Raw genomic sequence first — 24,146 nt, forward strand, 5'->3', positions numbered from 1 at the left:
AACATGAGGTCAAAGTGTAATACATAAACAATAGAATCATGTTGACATACAAATAAAACATGAAATTCATCACCAATAAATTTATGACATAAAGTACATATTCTCTCTGGTCTAGGTATATTTTGCCAACGGCCTGTCTCAATTGGAATACGTAAGTTCGATGTCCTTAATTTAGTTATCCACCCTCTATTCTGTTCAGATAGTCTGATCAGATATTTTTCTAATCCAAAGTCCTTTTTAAATGACCCATAAAATTGTCCCCGGGATGAATTTTCTATATCGCCAAACCATGAGGTAATAAACTGATCACTCAATATACGATCGAGATAAGTTTTATCACAAAAGCCAATTTGGTTCATGAAAATATATCCTAGACCAGTGTTGTTAAATATTGATTCGACAGAGTCAATCCATTTGAAAACATAATGGCCATGATTCTTCAGTGATAACATCAGCCTGTACAAAGAACTACTGAGTTTACTGCTATTGTTTACAACTTTACACCAATACGAAATCATTCTACATTTAACTCGAATTTGCAGAGGGAATCTTCCCAATTCTCCATACACCATAAAATTGGGTGTAGTATTTCTAACTTTTAAAATTCTTTTGCAAAATTTCAAATGCATCTGTTCAATAATTTTCAAATTCTCAAAACCCCAAACTTCAGAACCATATAAAAGAATGGGTTCTATCATGGAATCAAATAATTTCAGTTGTAAATCTATAGGAATGTTTTCGTTTCTAACAATTCTATGTATAAAATGCATCGATTTATGTGCTTGATCAATTAGTTTCTTTTTGGTATTTAAAAAAGTACCGTTATATTTAAAGATAACACCTAAATAAGAAAAATTTTCGACAATCTCAAGTTCTTTGTCTTGAAATAAAAATTTAAATTTCTTCTTACTTTTTCTCTTTCTAAAAATCATCACCTTTGTTTTATTTAAATTGACTTCTAATTTCCATTTTTCACAGTATGATTGAAAAATATTTAATGATCTCTGCATACCTTCTTCTGTTTCAGATAAAATTACAGTATCATCGGCATATAATATAACAAATAATTCAAAAAATATGTGCAATTCACTTTGAAACTTCTCTTTAACAGTTTCTAGTGGAATCCCATCTAGATTCTTAAAGTAATCTTCTAAGTCATTAAGAAAAATTGAAAACAAAAACGGCGATAAATTCTCCCCCTGTCTTACACCTGCTAAACAGGGAAAAAAATCTGACTGACATTCATTATATTTTACACATGATTTGATTCCTTGGTACATATTAAAAATAACTTTAAAGCACTTCCCTTTAATATTACTCAATTGAAGTTTTTCCCATAAACCAGATCTTGATACAGTATCGAATGCTTTCCGAAAGTCTACAAAAGTACAAAAAAGTTTTTTTCCAAATGAGAAATACAGCTCTATGAGTGCATGAAGCACAAAAATATTGTCTACAGTTGAATACCCCTTTCTAAAGCCAGCCTGATTTTCATGTATAAGTGAAATTTCATTTGCAAAAAAATTCAATCGAGTATTGATAATGGAAGTAAATAATTTCCCTATACAGCTAATTAATGTTATAGCTCTATAGTTATCTGGATCCTTTGGACTACCCTTATTTTTAAAAACTGGTATAATCTTTGAACCTAATTTTTGATAGTAATTTATTTATAATGAATGGCAATAATTTATTTTGAATTTATTGAACCATACAATTAATTTTTGTCTCTTCACATTTAACATAATCCGCTTCGCGGATTATTCAATGTGAAGAGTAAAAAATTAATTGTATGGTTCAATAAATTCAAAATAAATAACAGCCATTCATTAAATAAAAACTTATTCTAAATTTAGAATCTTATTAATTACAAGTTAGATGATACTCCCATTAGTTTTTTTTTGTCTTTCCAGTCCAAATGATGTTTCTATAAACGTACACGGGAGATTTTGAATATAGAAAGAAATATATATCAAATAACCATTTTTTATATTCAGTTTGTAACTGAATCCTGAATTTATCCTCAACTTGGAAATTAGTACCAGAGCAATTGGGATCAATGAACTTACAAAAATAAACAACACTGAAATATTAGACTCAAAATCTTTCAAATATACGGGAAAAGTGTAGTACACCCGGAAGTAAATATCCGTTTTTTCAATTATACTGTGCTTGTTTTATGCAGTGTAACTTTGCATTTTTGTTGCATTTCAGACTGCCTTGACATTAGTTGCAAAAAAGATTAGTTTATATATGTCATAAAAATTAATTTTTTAACACAAAAAAAGGACGAATCATTTACTATAATAAGTTCATAGTAACTTATTTGATAGTACTTTTGAAAATCATATTGTCAAATAGCTTAAAAGATTAAGGGGTATTGTGACGTCATTCGTGTGCAATTTACTTTTAGGAATTTTGGATCTCAATGCTCTTCAACTTTGAACTTATTTGGCTGTTTTAAACTTTTTTGGATTCGAGCGTCACTGATGAGTCTTTTGTAGACGAAATGCGCGTCTGGCGTATATACTAAATTTAGTCCTGGTATCTATGGTGATTTTAATTATGACATATTCGACGAAAAAGTTCATGAGTATACATGTATTGATTCTAGAAATTAAATAGGAAGTGTCTTGCCTCGACATTTCACTGACATCAAAATCTTTATAGACATTTGTGTTTTATGAATAACATTTTTTTGAAATATTGCTAATCCTAAATTTTAACGAGAAGCTCTTCAACTATTATTATTGCATCAAAAAATCGCCTCCTCACACAATTATTGTTTCGTAGACATTGTCAGATTGACAGGTCTTTAGATTAAAAAAATATCATCACTGATTACATGCATTGTATTGTTAATATTCAAGTTGTCTGCCTTTCTTGTGTAATAAAAGAGACGATAACGAAGTGCATGAGAATCGAAACCCACGCCCTCTGGAAGGATAAGCAACATGAAGCATCCGTGATATCATTCATACAAAGCGTTTTGAAAGGTGCGTCGTTAATTTCTTTCGTTCGTTTTTATATTTGTTGTTGCTAAATAGATTTCTTGATTTGTCTGTTTCATTGTTTCATTTTTACATTCGTTTATTTGCATATTCCAACGCATTTTTCATTTGTTTTTATTTCATGCATTCTTACAGTAAAACCAAGATAAATATAGGACGTATTTGCTTGTTTGAGATATTTAAAAACACGCAACTAAATCCAGTTGCAATTGGGACGACAAATCCACTACGGAGAATTAAGCAATAACACTTTATTGTATTCTTATAGCTGGCGTGTGATCTGGTTGAATCTACCCCTATCCAACATTCACTCTTTTAGCCAGTGGATGTTAAAATGTATACGCTCTCGAAAACAATCAACATACTTTGCAATACCTATATATACTTGTATTTGTTAATTTGATATCATACAATAATTACATTAGATGTATGTTTTATTATAATACTTTATTCTGATTGGCTAACTGCACATCACGTGTTATTCAGTAAGCAGTTGCATTGCTCAATACAACTTTTCATTCATGATAACACGTGGTTCAACAATAAAGTGCATGTAGGAGAATTAAATAAAAAAAAAATACATAGAATTTATGTTTTCATGATCATAGCTAAAAAATGTAATTATAAGTATTGAATGCTTCTTTTTGTAACTTTAGGTAGCAATAAACAGTTAGGAAAAAATACTAAAATTTGCCCTTATGAATTTTACCATCCCCTTTTCATTGCTTTCTTGCAATATCAAGCTTACTGTTTGTGTTATATATGGGCATATGTATGTAATCAGAATCTTCCATAGAATTTATATCCAGTATATAAAATGGTAAAATATAATTTCTTTTTGGTGTATCCATGGCAACAATCTGCATTTATTTGTTATAAAATATTGCAAAAAGGGGGGGAAAGATGTCATATATTTCCCCAAAATTTGGCTAAAAGTAGAATTTCAATCGCTTGAAGTAATACCTTTTCTGAAACTGTGTACATATATCATTCAGCAAATCCAATGATAATCATATGTCTTTCATCTCATTTTTTTGTAAAATTGCGTCAAAAACTTCGCGTAGAAAAAGAGTGTTTGTAAACAGTACATTAATTTCTGGACCGATGGCCGGTCTAGCTATGAAAATACGGATTGTCAAACAGAAAACAGCCCATAAAACATGTAAAAAATAATCTTGATGAACTTATAAACCATCTTTGAAGGCTAAATTAGCACTCATCTGTCTAAAAATGAATTTTATTACACAATAACTTTCCTATTTTAAAATTCCACAGGGGCCAAAATGCGAAACTAAACTCCTAACTGTGTATTGCTACCTTATAGGGTTGTAAAAGCGTTGACCGTGTGCACCTTTTTAGAATGAAGCGCTTCCGCGCTTCATACAAAATGTACTTCGGTCAACGCTTTTACACCCCAATAAATTTACAAAAAGAAGCATTCAATTCTTAAATATATTCGCGCTATTGACTGCAAGAAATATGTGTACCTACATTTTGTATAGCAAATATCAAATCAATCAATCAATCTTAATCATCGTTATCACATATTATATCCTTGATTATTATCATTATTATCATTTGTTTACTTAGCGTATCTCTTCTTTTTATTGTAGGTTGCTTAATAGCATTAAAGTCGACAATCACTATGTATTCCTGATTTCTTATTTGTGACGTACATGTTTAAATATTTACGTAGAACTTGGGAGTGTAGTGTAATGAAGTAACAAGAACGGTAAAAATATAATAATTGATAATTTTAATTTTAAAATGTTGAAATTATTTAAAAATGGAGAATAAGTTTTTTTTCGAAGTTTTGACATCGTTTTGAATCGGCCTTGACTAAACTGATAAATATAATATCCGTACAGTGATCATGAAGGAAATCATATACCGGTAACTATTTGATGAGCTGACGAAATATTAGAGACCACAGATACCTTTGAAAGATACATGTACCAAACTCTCATGACGAAAACGTACACACAACACCATCGTTAAAAAGGAAAAAGACGAACAGACAATCTATAATATTTCATAAAGAACAAAGTCGAAAACTAAGGAACTGAGCAACACGAACCCAAAATTCCAAAAAAAGAAACCGAGAGGAAAGCGAAATAAACATATCAAACGCGGACCGCGATGAGGACATCAAATTGAACTTTGACGTCAACTGTAATTAACTTATCGTTGGTCTCTAACAACAGAAGCCAGGTATCAGGAGAATATAAACGCCTCTATTTGACTGTATATTAGACGATTGCAGAATAGAAATATATGCATTTAGCAAACAGATCAATTTTCTAGAACAAGAAAGAACTCCAGGTGTTCTACGACTTTTGTGCTCTTAATTTGTAACAGATCTAGATCCCAAAGATGTTTGAAGATGACCAATAAGTGTGAACATAGACGACATTGTTAAATCGCAAAGGGCGACTGTGTCAATAGATGTCTTTGTAAGTCAATTAACGTATGTAAAGGTGGCATATCTATTATTGGAAATACAATAATACTTATCAAATGACCACGTATATTATCAGAATTATTGTTTGACAGTTGGGATGATGGTTGACCAATTAATGTCTTTGAAATCTTCAATAACAATGATCGATTCCCGAATATAGAAATTCTATAGTAAAATCCATACACATATGGCGTGTTTGTGAGGTGTTAACTTTCTAAAAATATGTAAGACAATCTTGTATGGTTTGACAAGTTATATTCTGTCACGGGCAGTTTTATACAATGACCATTAGTTAAGTATAACAAATTCATGATGAAATAATAATTATTTTCACTGGTAAAAGAGAAAGTTTTTGCGTATTCGAAATAATATCATATAATGTTAAGGAAATAAATATATGCTTATTTCTTACCTACATTGTTCATTGTACATGTAGTTTATAAAAAAAATGGGTAGTAATTTTTTTTTAACTTCAATTTGATAAAACAGTTAAGGGAAAAAGTTTAAAAAACAGAAAACAAAAAAAAACCCACCAAACTCCAAAGCAAATTCAAAACAGAAAGCCCCTTAAAACAAACAACAATAACAACGGCTCAAACGCATCAAACGAATGGTAAACATCTGTCATATCCCTGATATTTCCTTCTATGGAAAATAGTTGAAACACTCTGGAAATCGTAAGAAAATATTAAAGATGTTTGAATAAATGTTTTATACCAGACACTAAAACTTTTCTAAAAGCACTAGAAAAAGACTTCAGCATTTCTTGAAGGTTGTTTACATTACAAAATGTTCGATAGTTCGCAAGGTACCAGCGTCTGGGGTAAATAAACTTGAATCTTAGACAACCTTTCAGAAATCTGGACAACTTAGGAAATTAGACAATTATATCGTAGGAGTGGTAGAAAATGTGATACGACATCTTTCTGTCGGAAAGTAATGCGACGTTTATAATTTGTTTTACTTCAATAGCAATGTATATTTATTTACGTCAATATTGGAATTATAAATATACTGTGTTATATCCAAAGCCATAAACCGAATTAAGAGTTCTCCATAATGTAGATGGCTTATCTCATATAAGTCATGGTCCTTCCCTCTTGGTTCCGATGCCAAAATCTACAAGATTTATGTGACTTTTTTTTTTTTTTGACTTTTTTCCCATGGAAAGTACTATTTTGCTGTCAGTAAACAATTATATATAACATTTGTCAAACATGTACTTCTGGTTTAATATGTTACTCTTTCATACAATATAAAAATATAAGCATACGCAACATATTTGGAGTAAAACTGTTGTTGAAACTAATTTTATTTTCTAAACTTTCAGTTGATACCAAGTTTTCAAAAATATCTTTCATGGTTGATACATTTCACAGGCTGAACAAGTATATTTTGTACTAAATCCCTAATTAGTGATTACGCACCAAAAACCTGAAAAAGCCATGAAAGGTAACAAAGGGACACTCAAACTTATAAATCGAAAACAGATCGACAATGCCATTGCAAAAAAAAAAGACAAAAAACAAACACACAGTAGTATAAAAAAAAAACACAGCATACGCTACATATAAAACTATATATAAGTCTGCCATACTTAGACCTTAATTAGCCAATTTGAAACTGTTAATAGTTTTGTACAAAATACCCTTTTGTGTTCGTTTGTGTTGTAGTCTCCTCTTTGAAATTGTTATGAACTCTAAATTATTTCTACAGTTTCTTTTGTTTTTGTGTTCAATTTGTTAAATCATAAACATTTGCTGATAATTTTAAGTATCATTGAAGCATCTTTTCCTGTACAATTTCTCTATTTCCATAAATACAAATACAGATACTATCTAAGAATTTCCGAAGTCCAGAATCTTCGTTTTCTTATTACTTTTCCTACAAATTTTCATCAAATTTTTCCATCAGAATAATGCGTCAGGAACCATTTAAATAGACAAAATTCCCTAGTGAAAAATACAATTTGCAAGTGTAATAATTTCTGAAGTCATATTTGCGTGTTGCTAGAACAATGCTGGAATACTTTAATTCATCATAATCAGTAATATTTAGTAAGTTGAGCATCCAAACTGCCCATGGGATGAACGAGATTATATTCCTGCGTGCCGCTGAAACCAACACTTACCATTTTTTTATTGAAGACGAAAGGTTAAAAAGTTACGAAAACAACAAGATGGTTGTCAGTCAATAAAATATGTTATTTTTAGAATAAGAAATACGTCAAATAAATCATATCTTTTTTTCTTGTTTGTATATAGATATTCACAACTGGGTCATATTAGACATATGGTATTATTGAAATTGATGAAATTGATGAAATTGACAATCACATGACGTAAGCAGTCACGTGATGATGTCGGCCATTTTATAACAAAAATAATTGAGATTCGCCGCATAACTGAACTTCAAGTTATCTGGTGCAACTCAATATTTACCATTAATTTTGTTAACCCCCCAAGGGTAACACCAGCCCAGTAGACAATACATTGGTACTGGAATGAAATACGCATATTGTTGCATATTGAACTTTGCTATTTTAAAATTTTTGGGAATTATGTTTTGTCTTTCTTCTTTAAATATTTACTAGAACACACCCGCGAAATCGCGGGCATATACAGCTTGTAAACTGTTGTAGGATGTTTGTAAAAGATATTATTACTGGATAATTTCATATAAGGTATCAAAAGCCATCTCCCTTTTTTCCAAAGTCCGTTATAATTAGATGTGTTTCCTTTCTATTAAATTCAATTATTTTTCATGTTTCTGGCCTTATACATGTACCACAATTATTCTTCCCCTTTGCTACAATGCATTTTTTGGTAAAAGTCAAATTAAAATAAAAATTTGCACCGCTTCAAACATGAAATAAATGAAACTGCTTATAGACCATTATCATTCTAATAAAATGTGCTTCTAGGACAATCCATCAAAGCTTTTCCGTTTGAGAGCCCTATTAACATGCCAATGGTAGGATTTGAATCTCGTATAAATAACTAAGGCTCATTTGAGGGGCCCTAATCCCAAAATCCCGGCTTAAAAACATAAAATCCCGAGGTGCGTTTTTTAACGAAATTCATATCCCGACATCCCGAAATTAAAAAAAAGTATTCCCGCATCCCGTAAAGATCAATCCCGTAATCCCGAGCTTAAAAACCCCCGATCCCGATGTCCCGAATACATTTTGTAAGTCCTGCCTCCCTCTATTCTCTACCCTTCTTTCATTTTGGCCAAATCACTACTTTCACTAAATTTGTATGCCCCAATAATGGGAATTATGTTTTCTAGTCTGTTCGTCCGTCCGTCTGTCCCGCTTCAGGTTAAAGTTTTTGTCGAGGTAGTTTTTGATGAAGTTGAAGTCTAACCAACTCGAAACTTAGTAAATATGTTCCCTATGGTATGATCTTTCTAATTTGAATGCCAAAGTAGAGATTCTACCCCATTTCACGGTCCACTAAACATAGTAAATGATAGTGCCGATGTGGCATCCGTATACTATGAACACATTCTTGTTTCGTCATGTTTTACTTATTTCAATATATATGCAACTTGTATGACTCCTTAGATAGTAAATATTTCAGAAAAAAAGTAGACAGAATACAGAGAGTCTCTGTATATTGTAGTATTACTGTACAGGTGGATAAACGCGAAATCATAATTGTCGCTAAGGAGGTATAATAGTTGTGGTTCTTGCGATCTAAAAACCATGATATGGAGAACGCTCCGATTGGCTTATTTATTTTTCATTTTTGTAATCTATCATACGATTGGTTGTTCTTGTGCATGTTTAAAACCGGAAGTCGGATCTATGACTTAAAGTCAGTCTGGTAACGGAAACAATATCCGGACACCTATTTTGTCGTTTTTCTCCCAAAATAACTAAATTTGAATAATCATAAGAATGGATGACAAATGCGAATATGCATGTTACCTAAAGAACACAGAGGCATGACGATTAATTTATTGTGGAAGGAAGAGAAGCGACACACAAAATGAGGTCTTCTCGTTTAATAGTATAGATGTTGTACCAGATGTGCATTTCGACAATTTTAAATATCTCTTTAGAGGATTATTTAAAGTGAGAAATATCTAGAGAGAACCATTTCCCGTTAAATTTTCAATATGAAAAAACTCGAAATTAAGTACACATACCCTTAGTTTTCTTCTCTTTTAGTTTCTAAATTATATACTATCATTTAAGAATAATCTTTTAAAAAGCTTGATATTTTGAAAATGAGTAGTATACATCTTTAAGTAGATAGTTGTCTCATTGGCAACCATAAATCATCTCTTAATATTTATGTATGTACCTTTTAATGTAAGAGACAGTCGTATGATTATCAATGAGGATAACATCGTTATGAATTATATTGTCCGATAGGACAATAGGATTAACAATTTTAAACCCTTCATGATAATACGCAGTATATTCTCGGAGTTAAATAAGATGATAGCAAAGGGTATATTTCCCCGGAAAAAATATATACATGTATGAACTTCTGAATTATTGCTTGCAATTCATAATAGCGGAGAGACATGCAATAATGTATAATATCTCCATCTTTGTCAACAAGGGTTTACCGTCTGCAAGCATGCAAAAAGGAACAAATAAAGAATACCAAACTCAGAGGAATATTCAAACGGAAAGTTCTTTATCAGAAGTAAAATCAACTGCTGAAACACATTAAATAATTGATGACAACTGTGACTTTGTACGGGCATTTTTTTATGTAGAAAATTGTGGATAAATCTTCGGTTATTAGCTAGCTAAACCCCTCAGTCACATAAAATGTCATCCTATTGACAACAATAAGTGAACAAAACAAACAGACACAATAGGTTATAGAGACAACACAACTAACAAATGTTGACATTAAACTATATGTTGGCCAGTTTTGTTTATGTTCTTTTGGTTTTGGTTCAATTTGATGTATTTGAAAAGAAAACTTAATTCAGATTGCAAAGTTTTTTTTTCAAAATATTTAATGAAAGTACAAGTCTGTTAATTTATAAGACTAAAGCTTCAATTACTTTATTTTGATTTTTATCCTTTGTTTTTTGTTTGAATGTAGTGAATTTATGTATAAAAGGTTTATTTTGTTCTTTTTAAAGAGACATAAAAAAAATCTTTGAATGACTCCCAGTTGTAAAACAGCTTAATTGACCTCGATGATTCGACATTTTTACGTCTGGCGTATAACATTATAATCCTGGTACTTTTGATAACCATTTACAATATCCCTGCATCAAAAGCATTGCTATTTAAGAATGATACATGTTGACATAATATACCAAAGGGCTATGATCAACTTCTCGATACAATTGCACGAAATGGACATCGGCTGTCGGTCATTTGATGGTCAGGAATTAATATCTTTAACATCCTACACAAAGTCAACTGCTGTAGGGTATTCTGTATTTATATTTCATTATCAACGAGATCACTATTGCTTATTACATAATAAATGTAGATTCTTCCACTGCAACAAGTGTGTTACGATATTTCTCTACTTGAGACAGTTAAATTATAATTTTTAAAGTGCAAGTTTTGCCGAATTTATTTTAGTAATAAGCAGAGAATATATATCATAATACACAAGTTGTAGTGGTGAAATATATTTTTTTTAAAGATTTCCAGAAAGCGTTCTGTATATGTGACGTCATCTGGCATGGTCGCCTTTTTTATGACGTCACAATAGGGAAATTCAGAAGACACCAAGAAAATTTGACGTCATAATTCGATTTAGGCAAATCATTTGCCGAGAACAGATATTTCACTAGCGAGGAAAAATAGTTTTCTTACAGCGCGATCAAGAAATTGGAAAGTTCAGCTTAACCATATTGATAAACGTATTTACACTTTTTTGGTATTTATAGCTGAGTTTTGTCTCCGAATGACCTTAGATCTGTTCCGGATAAACTTCTGACGTCAAGCAAAAATCGCTAGTTTAATGTATAGGAAGTGTACAGTCGGAAAGCTGACCCCGGTTTGACCCCATTTCTTAAAGCAACAATGGACGTCATGTGACTACCATATATGGGCATTTTTTTACCAAAAAAAGTGAAGCTCGTTTTTTGGAATTTGTAGTTTTTTGCATGAATTAAAACTAATTTCCTTTTAAGTGAACATTCTTGAGTATATAAGAAATATATTACTCAACTCAATTATGGATTAAACCCATTTTTTTTTCTCAAAATGTGTCTTCAAAGTCAAGGTGTTGACGAAAAAAATTGGTCACAGAAAATTAAAATCGTAATTTTCTTTCTTAACTTCTCGGGAAGCTATGCTGAATTTAAATTATGTTATGTAAAATAACTTGGACTATGATGTGTCAAATTTGTGCCAGTTGATATGCTAAGATACGCAAATGTGCCAGTTAGATGTGTCGATATTTCTGACGAAGCGGGGCCGACGGTAATTCACGAGTTACGTCCCTTTGTTTGACACTATCATGAACAAACTATTGTTATATCAAGCAATATGCTGTTATTTACATGTGGATTTTATTAAAAATTACCTTATTAAATATATTTTGATACTGTAAAAATGTGCCAAAAATAGAGAAACACATTTTATCACTTTTCAGAACTCAGTCCCTGTGAAATAGGCCCTATGTGTCCCTATGTGCCATAATAGGGTTAATAATTTAATATTAATTTAATATTCCAAGAGTTAATTTAATATTCATGTTTTGGTAAGTATTTTTACTGCTGCAACCGAATTATTTTAACACAGAAATAAATGTCTACTCAATTTATACAAGGGGTAGTCTAAATATTCATGAATAATGGATCAAGACAGTATTAAAAAAATTAATGATAAAAAACAGGAATTCCTTTTCATTACTGACACTTGCAAGTTGGTCCTACCTTTTTCATTTAAACATAAAAGAGATCATAATGAAAGTATTCTGAATGTAAAATCTTCATTATTTTAAATTTATAAAAGGAAAATTAGTTTGCAATCCTTGTCAGTATGAACAAACCAAATATAACCATGTTGTCTCATTGATTTCATGCAAGTTATAGTTCTAATGAATGGACTCAAATTATAAAAATAACACACTAAACTAATAAATAAATGGTGCTGGTCATGAACTTGAAAATAAATAAGAACAAAATAGACTTAGTAATATTTCTCTTTTTCTATTTGAAAAAATAATAATAACAAAAACTATGCATTTTTACATTTATATAAAAGTATTTCAGAGCAGTTTCTGGGGGCTAAGTCAACAATTATGTTTTAGATCACAAGTCAAAATTAAGTCACACTTTATGTTAGTATGATAATGCTTTGAATAAGATTGATTAAAATGATACTCTGAAAGAGATTATTTGAAGGCAGCAACCATTTGTTTTCAGGGAGGGGGGACTATGGATTTTTTTCCAGACAAGTTGAAAACAATTCTTCTCTTTCAATTTTAGCATTTCATTTAATGGCAGCTGAGGGTAAAACAAACATTTTTTTTCTCAGGGTCAAATACAAATTATTTTTTATCCAAAAATTGGAAACAAACTTTTTTTCTTCAAAACAATCAAAAGCCACCACTCCCTACCCCCTACAGAAAATCAAATGGTTGTTGGCTGCCTAAGTTGAAATTTAGGACAATACTTTCTCATTTACTTTTGCAGGATTCCTTTATCACAAAAAAAAGTATTATTTTAAACAACGAATGTGTTTTATGTCAGTGCATCTAAAGCAGTTAAGGTTGTGCAAAGACAGTATAAGATTTCCTTACCTTGGTTTAGTTAAGTCATACATTTCACTGACTTAAAGAGAATTTATATTAATCCAGTCAAATATTCACAGCTGATCTCGCCATTACTTTTTCAAACAAACATACTAAATGTGTGTACATTGACTGTGTTCAGATGCCAGGTGACATCGATGTGTGAGACCGAAAAACTACAATGTCAAAAAATGTCTTTCTTTTGGAATTTAGTTCAAACGGGGTTTCCCAAGGGGTAATAGAACGTTATACTTTATGATTTTTTAAAATTTTGAGATACGTATTATTAATTGTTTGTATAGTACATATAGTCTTTGTTAATCTGTGAAAAATAGAAGAAAATAATTTTAAACGACGATCAACGGCATTACGGGATCGTTAAAACACGGCCAATTTGACATGTTTGAGATATTTTTTCCTTTTGATAATAAACTCCATGCTCAACAAATCGAAATAAATCTATTTCAGACCCTAATGGCAAGTAGGAAACTGAAAAAAAGATAAACTTCCAAATTGGCGCCAAAAAAAAAATCCGCGAAATTAACGCAATTTCAGAATGGCGGGTTTTAATATCAGTCCCATTGTTGTCTTAAGAAAGTAGCAACAACGGTCGTTTCTAAGGGCTTGCTTTCCGACTGTGTACATGTTTAATCTTCCACTAAAATTGAAGAATTAAGGACTAAAAATAAAGAATAGAGAAAAATAGTCAAACATAGTCAAAGAATACATAAAATACTGAAGTGCAAAAGTATTATGAAGAATGAGCAATATAAAAAAGGAGAGAATTTTTTTACAAATATACTGAACTCCGAGGAAAATGTAAAAAGGAAATTTCCTAATCAAATGGCAAAATCAAGAGCTCAAACACACCAAACGAATGGATAACAACTGTCATATTCCCGTCTTTGCACAGGCATTTTCTTTTATAGAAAAATAGTGGGTTAAACCTGGTTTTATAGCTAGCACATGTATGACAAGTGCATAAAATTTCATCATATCGACAACGATGTGTGAACAAAACAAACAGACATGATAGGTATAAATGTCAAAACAAGGGTACAACAGTCAACATTGTGTTATTATCTTAATCACTATAAAATGAGGGTATATTCCCAATCCAGACCATTATATCAAAACTGTTGGTCTTCAACATTCTGTTTACATTTCGCTATTTTATCAACTGTCATTTGTATGAACGATAGAGACAGTTGATTCGAAATTGATATATTCCTTAGATTAAACACTGACCACGGACACTAATAGACTTCCGAATGTTGTCAACAATAATTATTTTCATCGTATGTACATCGTAAGACTGCTAAGTAATAAGTCAAGCTATGTTATTGACACTGTCGACATAAAGTTAACAGACAGGAAGAAGACGATTGGACAAGCGAGTCTTGTTTAATTGTTTTAATGTTACAATTTTTTGTTATAATAAATCTTTTGTATGGCGTTGTCAGGGCGTTGTCAGTTTTCGACGACTTTTGAAAATTTTACATGTCCCTTCGGTATATCTTCCGCCTTTTTCCACAGCTGCTTGGGATTCGGTTAGCAGATTAAAAAAGTGCTTATCAATGTTATAATATTTTCCCTATCTATTAGTTTAACATTATAAACGTTTTTAAAGTTGACATGAATATTTCAATGTTTTATAATAATGTGCAGTAATTTACTATCAATATTTGTATACTGAAAAATCCTACAGGGATCTAGGTCGCCATATTGATTTGCTACCCATCTTTAAATTTAAAAAAAAAACAATGTATGTGCCTTTATAACTTACACAAATAATCATTTCCTTTCTAAATGTTTCTTCCTGTGGACTGGTACCTTGTAAATTTGCGTTATATATTTAATTAAGCGTGTCGGCCATAGTACAAAACAGGATTCCTACGCATACACGTAAAGATAAAAAAAAAGAAGGTTTGGTATGATTGTCAATGAGACAACTGTTCACAAGAGACTACACGACACAGAAGTTAACAACCCTAGATCATCTTACGGCCTTCCGCAATGAGCAAACGTAGTATGTTCTAGTTTTGAAATATGCGTATAATAGTATAAAATAATATGCCAAAAAAAAATCGAAATGACGGGTACATGTCTATTTCAGTGAAAATCACATGATTTGATAAAAGAGGTACTGCTTATTGCATATTTGGTGAACATAATCAAAACTTGTTTTCCGGGCTATAAGAAACTTTTGAAAAATTCATTGTTAACATGTTAAACTTTTGTTGTATCATTTTAGTTCATCGCGAGAGAACCAAACGTTAATTTCATATTGGGCTGGGTATTGTTGTTTTGAAAATAAACAATCTGATTGGCGTTGCAAGTTGCAAAAATTAATAATCTACATTCTGAAGATTAAAAACAAGTCTTTAAGATATCATGACCATAACAATGTGTGAACTAGTTATCAATGAAAGATGAGAATAAAGGAACCGAATTTCAAGATAACAAATAGTGCAATACATATCATTTCGATATTAATGAACTGAATGTTTTACTTCTATTGAACTGTAGAAATAAATACAAAGCATGTATATTTACATATATACTAGATATGGGTTATGTCACTGTCCCTTCTCCAAACATAGGGGACTCTTGACGAGAGTCATTATTTTTGATTTAATAAATGAACGTAATCTGCTATGTATTGCAAGAATGCTCTGTAAAAAACATAATTTGTTTTGAAAAATACATTTATTTCAATCAAATTGTACAGTTCAGTAACCATCCAGAAAATGCTGTTCTACCGTGCGTATCACTATGCATTTTACCTGTTCCTTTGAAGATAGAGTGCATACGAACGTAAACACTATCGCCCTTCGACACATGCGCAACAACTGTACCACTGACGCTGCCGTCGGTACCATGGTTATGAAGGTAGGTGGATCCAAACACGGCATTATTAATCATCAAATCAAAGGAATGATATGCAGAACCTAGTCTTATAACCCACACGAAAACGTAAATCCCGGTCTTTGGACAGGTGAAAACACCTGTATGGCTGTTATATCCACCGCCCTGGTTTGTCTTAACTACATCAAATACCAGTCGTCGACCAACTCCCGGGTTTGTTATCCTTTTTGACATGAATGCGTAAAACGCTATTACTGTCGATTTAGGAGATTCCGTACGTCTTTTACCTCGGTATTTTACAGTGACGTCATACTGACCTGAAAATGGTTAAAAAAAATTATAATTTTCATTTTAATTTTGTTTTAATTTACATCATTGAAAATGAAAAACATGGTATTTTTCTTAAATAAATGCATCGCGTTCGCCACTGAAGACTTTCGTATAAAAACAAATGCAATTATTTTAGTAAGCTAAGTAAAGACTGAAATTTGGCATTGTATTATTAGCAACTGTCACTATCGTAATAAAATTCAATAAATATCGGTATATTTCTCCTTTTACATAATTGTCCGTTTAGAACTTATAGATTGTAACATGTGTAAGGTTTTTGCGTATGGATACAGTAAAATATCAGCTGTTAGTCCCATTACGAAGATAATGTCGACAGGGTTGACAAAGTATTACCTGCCCGGAAACCCCAGGTCGGAAAACCGGGTTTTCCCGGGCTGGGCAATACTCCCAGAAATGGGAAAACTGGGCAATATGATTTTTAGCTCACCTGGCCCAAAGGGCCAAGTGAGCTTTTCTCATCACTTTGCGTCCGGCGTCCGTCGTCCGTCGTCGTCCGGCGTTAGCTTTTACAAAAATCTTCTCCTCTGAAACTACTGGGCCAAATCAAACCAAACTTGGCCACAAACATCATTTGGGTATCTAGTTTAAAAAATGTGTGGTGTAACCCGGTCAACTAACCAAGATGGCCGCCACGGCTAAAAATAGAACATAGGGGTAAAATGCAGTTTTTGGCTAATAACTCAAAAACCAAAGCATTTAGAGAAAATTTTACGGGGTAAAAATGTTTATCAGGTCAAGATCTATCTGCCCTGAAATTTTCAGATGAATCGGTCAATCGGTTGTTGGGTTGCTGCCCCTGAATTGGTAATTTTGAGGAAATTTTGCTGTTTTTGGTTATTATCTTGAATATTATTATAGATAGAGATAAACTGTAAACAGCAATAATGTTCAGCAAAGTTAGATTTACAAATAAGGGGTCATCCATAATTGTCAACCATTTTCCAAAGTGTACAAAACGTACACTTGGGGGAGGGGGTTAAAAAATCAACATTTTTACCGTACGCTTTTTTTTTAATTTCCGGAATTTATATCGTTTCCGTATGGAAAGTCGATTTATAAAATCGAGAATTGGCTTGGGTGTGGTTTTCTTCTTATTTCTTCTTTTTTATTTTCACTTGATGATATTGATTTCTATATCATAATGCTACTCAATCGGGATTGAACGATTAAAAGATCAAATCATATGAAAACTAAATCTTTCAAAAATGTGAACTAGTAAAATTATTTAAACAAAAAGTTTGCAAGCATTTCTCAGTACCCCGATCGTCAATTTCACCTGCTTTCTTATTGATCGATATCGTTTTGCTCTGTTTAATAAACAAAATTGATGGAAACACTAAATTCTTTGAATGTTTTGATTTTGACAAGACGCCATTTTATGAAAAGATTTTAAACTGGTCCTTCGATTATTTCCTTGTAATGAGCGCATTCCAAAATTATAGTAAACCAGTAAACCGGAAGTAAACTTATTTTTCTTAGTATAAGCCTCCTTTAATTAGGAGCACCTCCATATGATTGATTGATTGATTGTTGGTTGCTGAACGTCCAGTGGCAAATATTTCATGCATATTCAAGACGAGAACAAGTTCACAATAAATATAATAGGTAGGTTGTTGTAATAGAGGCCATCTAGGATGATGGTCGGGGAAATTTGGGCTGCCACTGGAAAATGAGGGTATATTGGATAAGGACAGAAATTTTGCCTTGCAATAGGCCACCTACGGACCCCTCAAAGAGTTGTTGCAAGGGTTCTTAACGTGCAAAGAGCGTGGCACTCTCTTTACACGAGGCATCGGATTTAACGTCCCCCTTCTGACCGGACGTGACTGCGAACTTGATACATCCCGCACAGCCAAACGGACGCCCCACTTCAGCAAGCGTTTTACTGCCGGTTGGGAGAAGACTAAGTGACCATATTTCTATACCCCAGTCACCCTTGGGGTGTGAAAATTAACCTTAACTTAAAAAATATCCAATATATGGACAGTATATATACATAAACGATAATAGTGCTATGATTGGCATATTTACAGGGACCTTTTAAATAGAAATACAGGCGGGAAATTTAAAAACTCAAAATGTTTTAAAACATTACACTTTTATTGATAGCTGTCTTGAGCTCTGATTCCATCAACAACTGTCAGTCTATACTTTACCAATGCAATATAACCATGCATTTCCCTTTCTTTGATTCTTAGCATAATTTATGTGCCCTTTTGTTAATCTTTTCATGCTCTAGGTGCCCTTTTTATTGGAGTTACCATTCCCACTGTGTGATAGGGGAAACACTTATCTTTGAACTCTTTTATCTGACAAAACATAAGCATCACAGATAGATGTCATCAAATAAAACAGTCAGATATGTTTTAGTTTTTTTTTTTCAATGAAAATTTCTATATTAAACTAAAATATAATAGACAGGATCTTCTTTTTTATTAAGAATGACGGATTCTTCTCTTGAAATCGGAAAATGGTTGATGTACACTTTTTGAGGGAGGGTGGGGGGTCTGAAAAAAGTGTACGTTTTTTACACTTTGGAAAATGGTTGACAATTATGGATGACCCCTAAGTCAACATGACCAAAATGGTCAGTTGACCCGTTTAGGAGTTATTGCCCTTTATAGACAATTTTTAACCATTTTTCGTAAATTAAAGTAATCTTTTACAAAAATCTTCTCCTCTGAAACTACTGGGCCAAATTAATCCAAACTTGGCCACAATCATCTTTGGGGTATCTAGTTAAAAAAAATGTGTGGCGTGACCTGGTCAACCAACAAAGGTGGCCGCCACGGCTAAAAATAGAACATAGGGGTAAAATGCAGTTTTTGGCTTATAACTCAAAAACCAAAGCATTTTGAGGAAATCTGACATGGAGTTGAAAATGTTTATCAGGTCAAGATCTATCTGCCCTGAAATTTTTAGATGAATCGGTCAATCGGTTGTTGGGTTGCTGCCCCTGAATTGGTAATTTTGAGGAAATTTTGCTGTTTTTGGTTATTATCTTGAATATTATTATAGATAGAGATAAACTGTAAACAGCAATAATGTTCAGCAAAGTAAGATCTACAAATAAGTCAACATGACCAAAATGGTCAGTTGACCCCTTTAGGAGTTATTGCCCTTTATAGTAAATTTTTAACCATTTTTCGTAAATTAAAGTAATCTTTTACAAAATCTCCACTGAAACTACTAGGCCACAATCATCTTTGGGGTATCTAGTTTGAAAAATGTGTCCGATGACCTGGCCATTCAACCAAGATGGCCGCCACGGCTAAAAATAGAACATAGGGGTAAAATGCAGTTTTTGGCTTATAACTATGAAACCAAAGCATTTAGAGCAAATCTGACATGAAGTTAAATTGTTAATCAAGTCAATATTTATCTGCCCTGAATTTTTCAGATAAATTAGACAACTGGTTGTTGGGTTGCTGCCCTCCAATTGGTAATTTTTAAAGACATTTTGCCGTTTTTGGTTATCTTGAATACTATTATAGATAGCGATAAACTGTAAACAGCAATAATGTTCAGCAAAGTAAGATCTACAAATAAGTCAACATGACCTAAATGGTCAATTGACCCCTTAAGGAGTTATTGCCCTTTATAGTCAATTTTTAACAATTTTCATTAATTTGGTAAATTTATGTAAATTTTTACCAAATATAGTTCTCTGTTACTAATGGGCAAAGTTCATTATAGATATAATTGTAAGAAGCAAAATCGTTCAGTAAAGTAAGAACTTCAAACACATCACCATCACCAAAATACAAGTTTGTCATGAATCCATTTGTGTCCTTTGTTTGATATGCACATAGACCAAGGTGAGCGACACATTCTAGTTTTAAGTTTATTTCAAACCAAAATAGTAAAGACTTATTGTAGTTTCATAGACTATTATAATTAAATAGATACATTTTAAACAGGTAACCATTGGGAGTCATTTCCAAAATGATTGAAATTCAATCCACTTATTCTTTGTTGACAAAATATAATATACACTTAAGGATACCTTGTTAATTTTTAAGCATTGTTTCAATAATCCAAGCTTTGAAAAATAATCATTTTATCGAAGTGTTTAATATGTTTAAGTGAATTGTAAATTTAAAACACAATGCAATTATAAACACTGTACAAGGTCATGTAATTAACACTTATAGAAATGAAAAGACTGATTATTGTTATATAAACAAATATGTGTCTAATCTGAATAATTACTTATTAATTAGTGATGTACACACAGTTGTATAATAGATTTTGAGGATAATTAACGAGAAAGGCTTTTGCCATTGATATTTGCATAATGTGTCTTTGTGTACACGTGTCGCAGAGTTGCTTAAATAATACTTTCTCAAATGTATACACTTTTATAATAAGAATCTCAAACAAGTTAACTTATTTATAATCAAAATATGTTTATAAATATTTTGAATGTATTGCATTTGTTTTTAATCACTGACTCCTCTTTAATATTCCTGCCAGTATTTTATATAACCCATTAATGCCCAGTATTACCCGGTAAAACACAATAAAACCTGGGTTTTGCCAGTACTTGCCACTGTGTTGGGTAATACTCATAAAACCCGGATTTTTGCAAACCCTGAGTGTCGAGATACCACAGCAAATGAGGTCAAATGAAGTGATAAAATATTTTGTCGAGTAGCTGATATTTTAACCATCAGACAATACATCCGAGAAATTTACTTCAAGACGCTTTCAGTTCTCATAGTTATTCAAATTTATATGCTACAACCATGATAATAAGAATTAAAAACCAATTGTTCAGAAAACAATTACAGGTCTTACAACCAAAAACAATGTATTTTAATATGAAAGTTGTAAAATAATGTTTAAAATGTCATTTCAATCGTCAAATGATAGCTTATTGTACGCTGATTCCAAAAATATATGGTTTCTATACAATATTTTCTAAATAAGGGAGATAATTTGTTACTTCCGGTTTGAAAAATGTTACTTTCGATAATATTTGAATATTTACATAACACTGATTCCAAAAATATCTGGTTCTATATACTTTTATATTAATAAAGAACAACAAAAGCTACTTCCGGTTTACACAAGATCACGTCCGGTTGTTTTTTCAAGGTTAAATGATTTGATACCTGTTGCCAAAAGTCTCATGGCTTTATCATGAATACATATGAGGTAAAAGCAAAGGTCACAATCTAGAACGTCAAATTAAGCTATGACCTTGAGATCAATTTCAAGGTCATAAACCAAGGACCTCAAAATCAAAAGACCATAGGTCTTAATTATATTTGGTTAATGAGTTACAACACTATACGCGTATTTTTAAATACAAGAGGGGAGAAAACTCCCTTTTACGTTCGACATACCCTTGCAATCAAAATTTACGTGTTACGACATGTCGCAACTAACAATTTAGTAAAAATAATTTGTTGATATCTTATACGGTTTTTGGGAATAAGTGAAAATAAGCCAAATTCAAAAATAAGAATATGACCTTGACCCTTGACCTTGACCTAATTTGCATTTTTTTGTACCAAGGACCACAAAATCAAAAGATCTTTATAGGTCTCTATCATTTATGGTTTACAAGAAAGAAATGCATATCATTTATACCAAATGCATAAGGGGAAATAACTCTCATATGGAGCGTTAATATTGTCAAAATAGGACAAATCATGCGAAGGATATAATGAGCAATTTTATAAAATAAATTTGTCGTAATCTTTAACGGTTGCGAAGGAGTAGTGGACACAAGGAAAACAGTGTTAGGGGAGATAACTCCTACAAAGAAAAGTATTTGGTTACACAGAGTATATTTCAAAAGCGCATAAACTGTTCGATATCATATACCAAATATCTAAGAGACATATTGCGAAACAAATATTTATCGCAAGAATAAAATTAGGCGGAAGAAAAAAAAATAATCAGAAGAAAAACAATAGGTCTTTCCACAGAAAAGTGGGAAGACCTAATTATATCAAACGTTTTGTATGTCTGCCTATCCACTGTTGTAAGAGAACAACCATTTCAATTCAAGGGAAAGGGAATATACGGGTTATAATTATTTATTTATACTTAAATTGATGGGGGAAATATTTTGGTGAAGTAGATGACATGATTTTCTCCATACATTATAGTGTTAAATATTGAAAAAAAATAATTTGAATTCGTTAAAAAAAAATAAAAAATAATCGCCCTTTTCGCAAAAACTCCCCCTTTGAAGTAAAATATTTGCTCCCTAGCGTTTGGTAAGAAGAAGGCACGTACAGTTTTTTTTATGAGTGTTGCATTTTACAGAAAACTAAACTTTTGATTTTGGAAAGCTTCGCGAATGTAACAACAAACGAAAATTTCGAATTCTTATAAATCACACATGCAGCAGAAATATAATAGAAACATTTTTTGTGTAACCAGGAAACGAAAGCGTAGTTTATAAGTTTGTATTAAACTCACATACTTCTCAAAATCGGTTCAAACAACAAAATAATATGACGTGGTTGTTAATCCATTGTCAAAGTTATCTATGCTGGATCAACGGTTTTGACTTGATAAGTTCACAGCACTGAATTATTGAGGAGTTTCTATTGTAATTACACCTTATGTAAGGATCCGGGGTTTTGATTGGTTAATAGCCAGTGTATTTTTCACCAATTTACTGTTATCAAATGAATATCGTTCATTTTAACGCCGCCGGGGTATTTGCTAAAAGGATATGCCTTTTTTACCCTCTCCGACTGGACGCTTGTAACGTCACGATCATCAATGCGTTTTAGTACATTAATATTCGGTGTAATTAAACAGATATATCATGTTATTGAGGGGTATTTGCGAAAAATACCAGTCTTGAGAATGAATTTCCCTCGCCTTACGGCTCGTGAAATTTAACATTCTCTCGACTGGTATTTTTCGCAAATACCCCTCCTTAACATGATATATCTGTTCAATATAACGTCTTGTCTGAGACTCGATATTTTGCGACATAACAACAATTCTCAATGATACGTTAATGCTAGTTTTTATATCTGGCTGTACTAAGCTCAAAACCTCAAGCACGATCCTGTGAATTTATCTTTTTTTTTTATTCGTCGTTATTCCTAACAGTTAGGTTTAATCTAACTCGATTAATAAATCTGTTGCTATCCAGGATCACCTATAGATGGATAAGTGGTGGTAGTCACCATTGATACATTTATTACAATGCTTTTGTCCCTTTGCAAAATCTGCATTACACTATCAGTTTGATATATCTTTATAAAAGAGGGACGAGAGATACCAGAAGGAGAGCCAAAATCATAGAAAGAAATAAACTGACAACGCAATGGCTAAAAATTAAAAGACAAACAGACAAACAATAGTACAGAAAACACAACATTGAAAACCAAAGACTAAGCATCACGAACCCACCAAAATATGGGGGTAATCTCAGGTGCTCCGGAAGGGTAAGCAGATCCTGCTCCACCTGTGGCAAGGTGTGTATACTATTAATGTTATATCAGTCATTAGAACTAACCATGAAATCACCAAATATAAAATCTAAACCTGACGTAAATTCTATGATACTTCTAAGTACCAGATACATTTTTGAAAAAGATTATATTTGTGAATTATTGTTTTTACGTTAGCATTTTTGTACTTTACCAACTTACCGTCAGCTGTTCGGCACGAGGTCGTCGCGTCTGCAACGGTAACCATATAAAAGACAACAATCCAAGAAATCAACATGTTTGTTAGAGACAT

At 32.0% G+C, this 24,146-nt stretch overlaps 1 protein-coding gene across 1 annotated transcript; it reads right to left on the reverse strand.

Moving 5' to 3' along the window:
* Positions 1-15,918: 15,918 nt before the first annotated feature.
* LOC139482063 (complement C1q-like protein 4) lies at positions 15,919-24,146 on the reverse strand. Its single transcript, XM_071265709.1, has 2 exons — positions 24,056-24,146; positions 15,919-16,390 (listed from the first exon to the last, which is right to left on the reverse strand). The coding sequence occupies exons 1-2, from the start codon at positions 24,144-24,146 to the stop codon at positions 15,924-15,926; spliced, it is 558 nt and encodes a 185-aa protein (XP_071121810.1). The 3' UTR covers positions 15,919-15,923.

This window comes from Mytilus edulis, chromosome 7, assembly GCF_963676685.1.
Source record: "Mytilus edulis chromosome 7, xbMytEdul2.2, whole genome shotgun sequence".
Classification (NCBI taxonomy): Eukaryota; Metazoa; Mollusca; class Bivalvia; order Mytilida; family Mytilidae; genus Mytilus; species Mytilus edulis.

What these genes read in the sequence shown, in the direction of transcription:
- LOC139482063 (XM_071265709.1), bottom strand. Translation starts at nt 24,146, where the DNA reads ATGTCTCTAACAAACATGTTGATTTCTTGGATTGTTGTCTTTTATATG. An exon ending in CTCGTGCCGAACAGCTGACG is followed by an intron (nt 16,391 to 24,055) that starts GTAAGTTGGTAA and finishes AACCATTTTCAG; the next exon opens with GTCAGTATGACGTCACTGTA.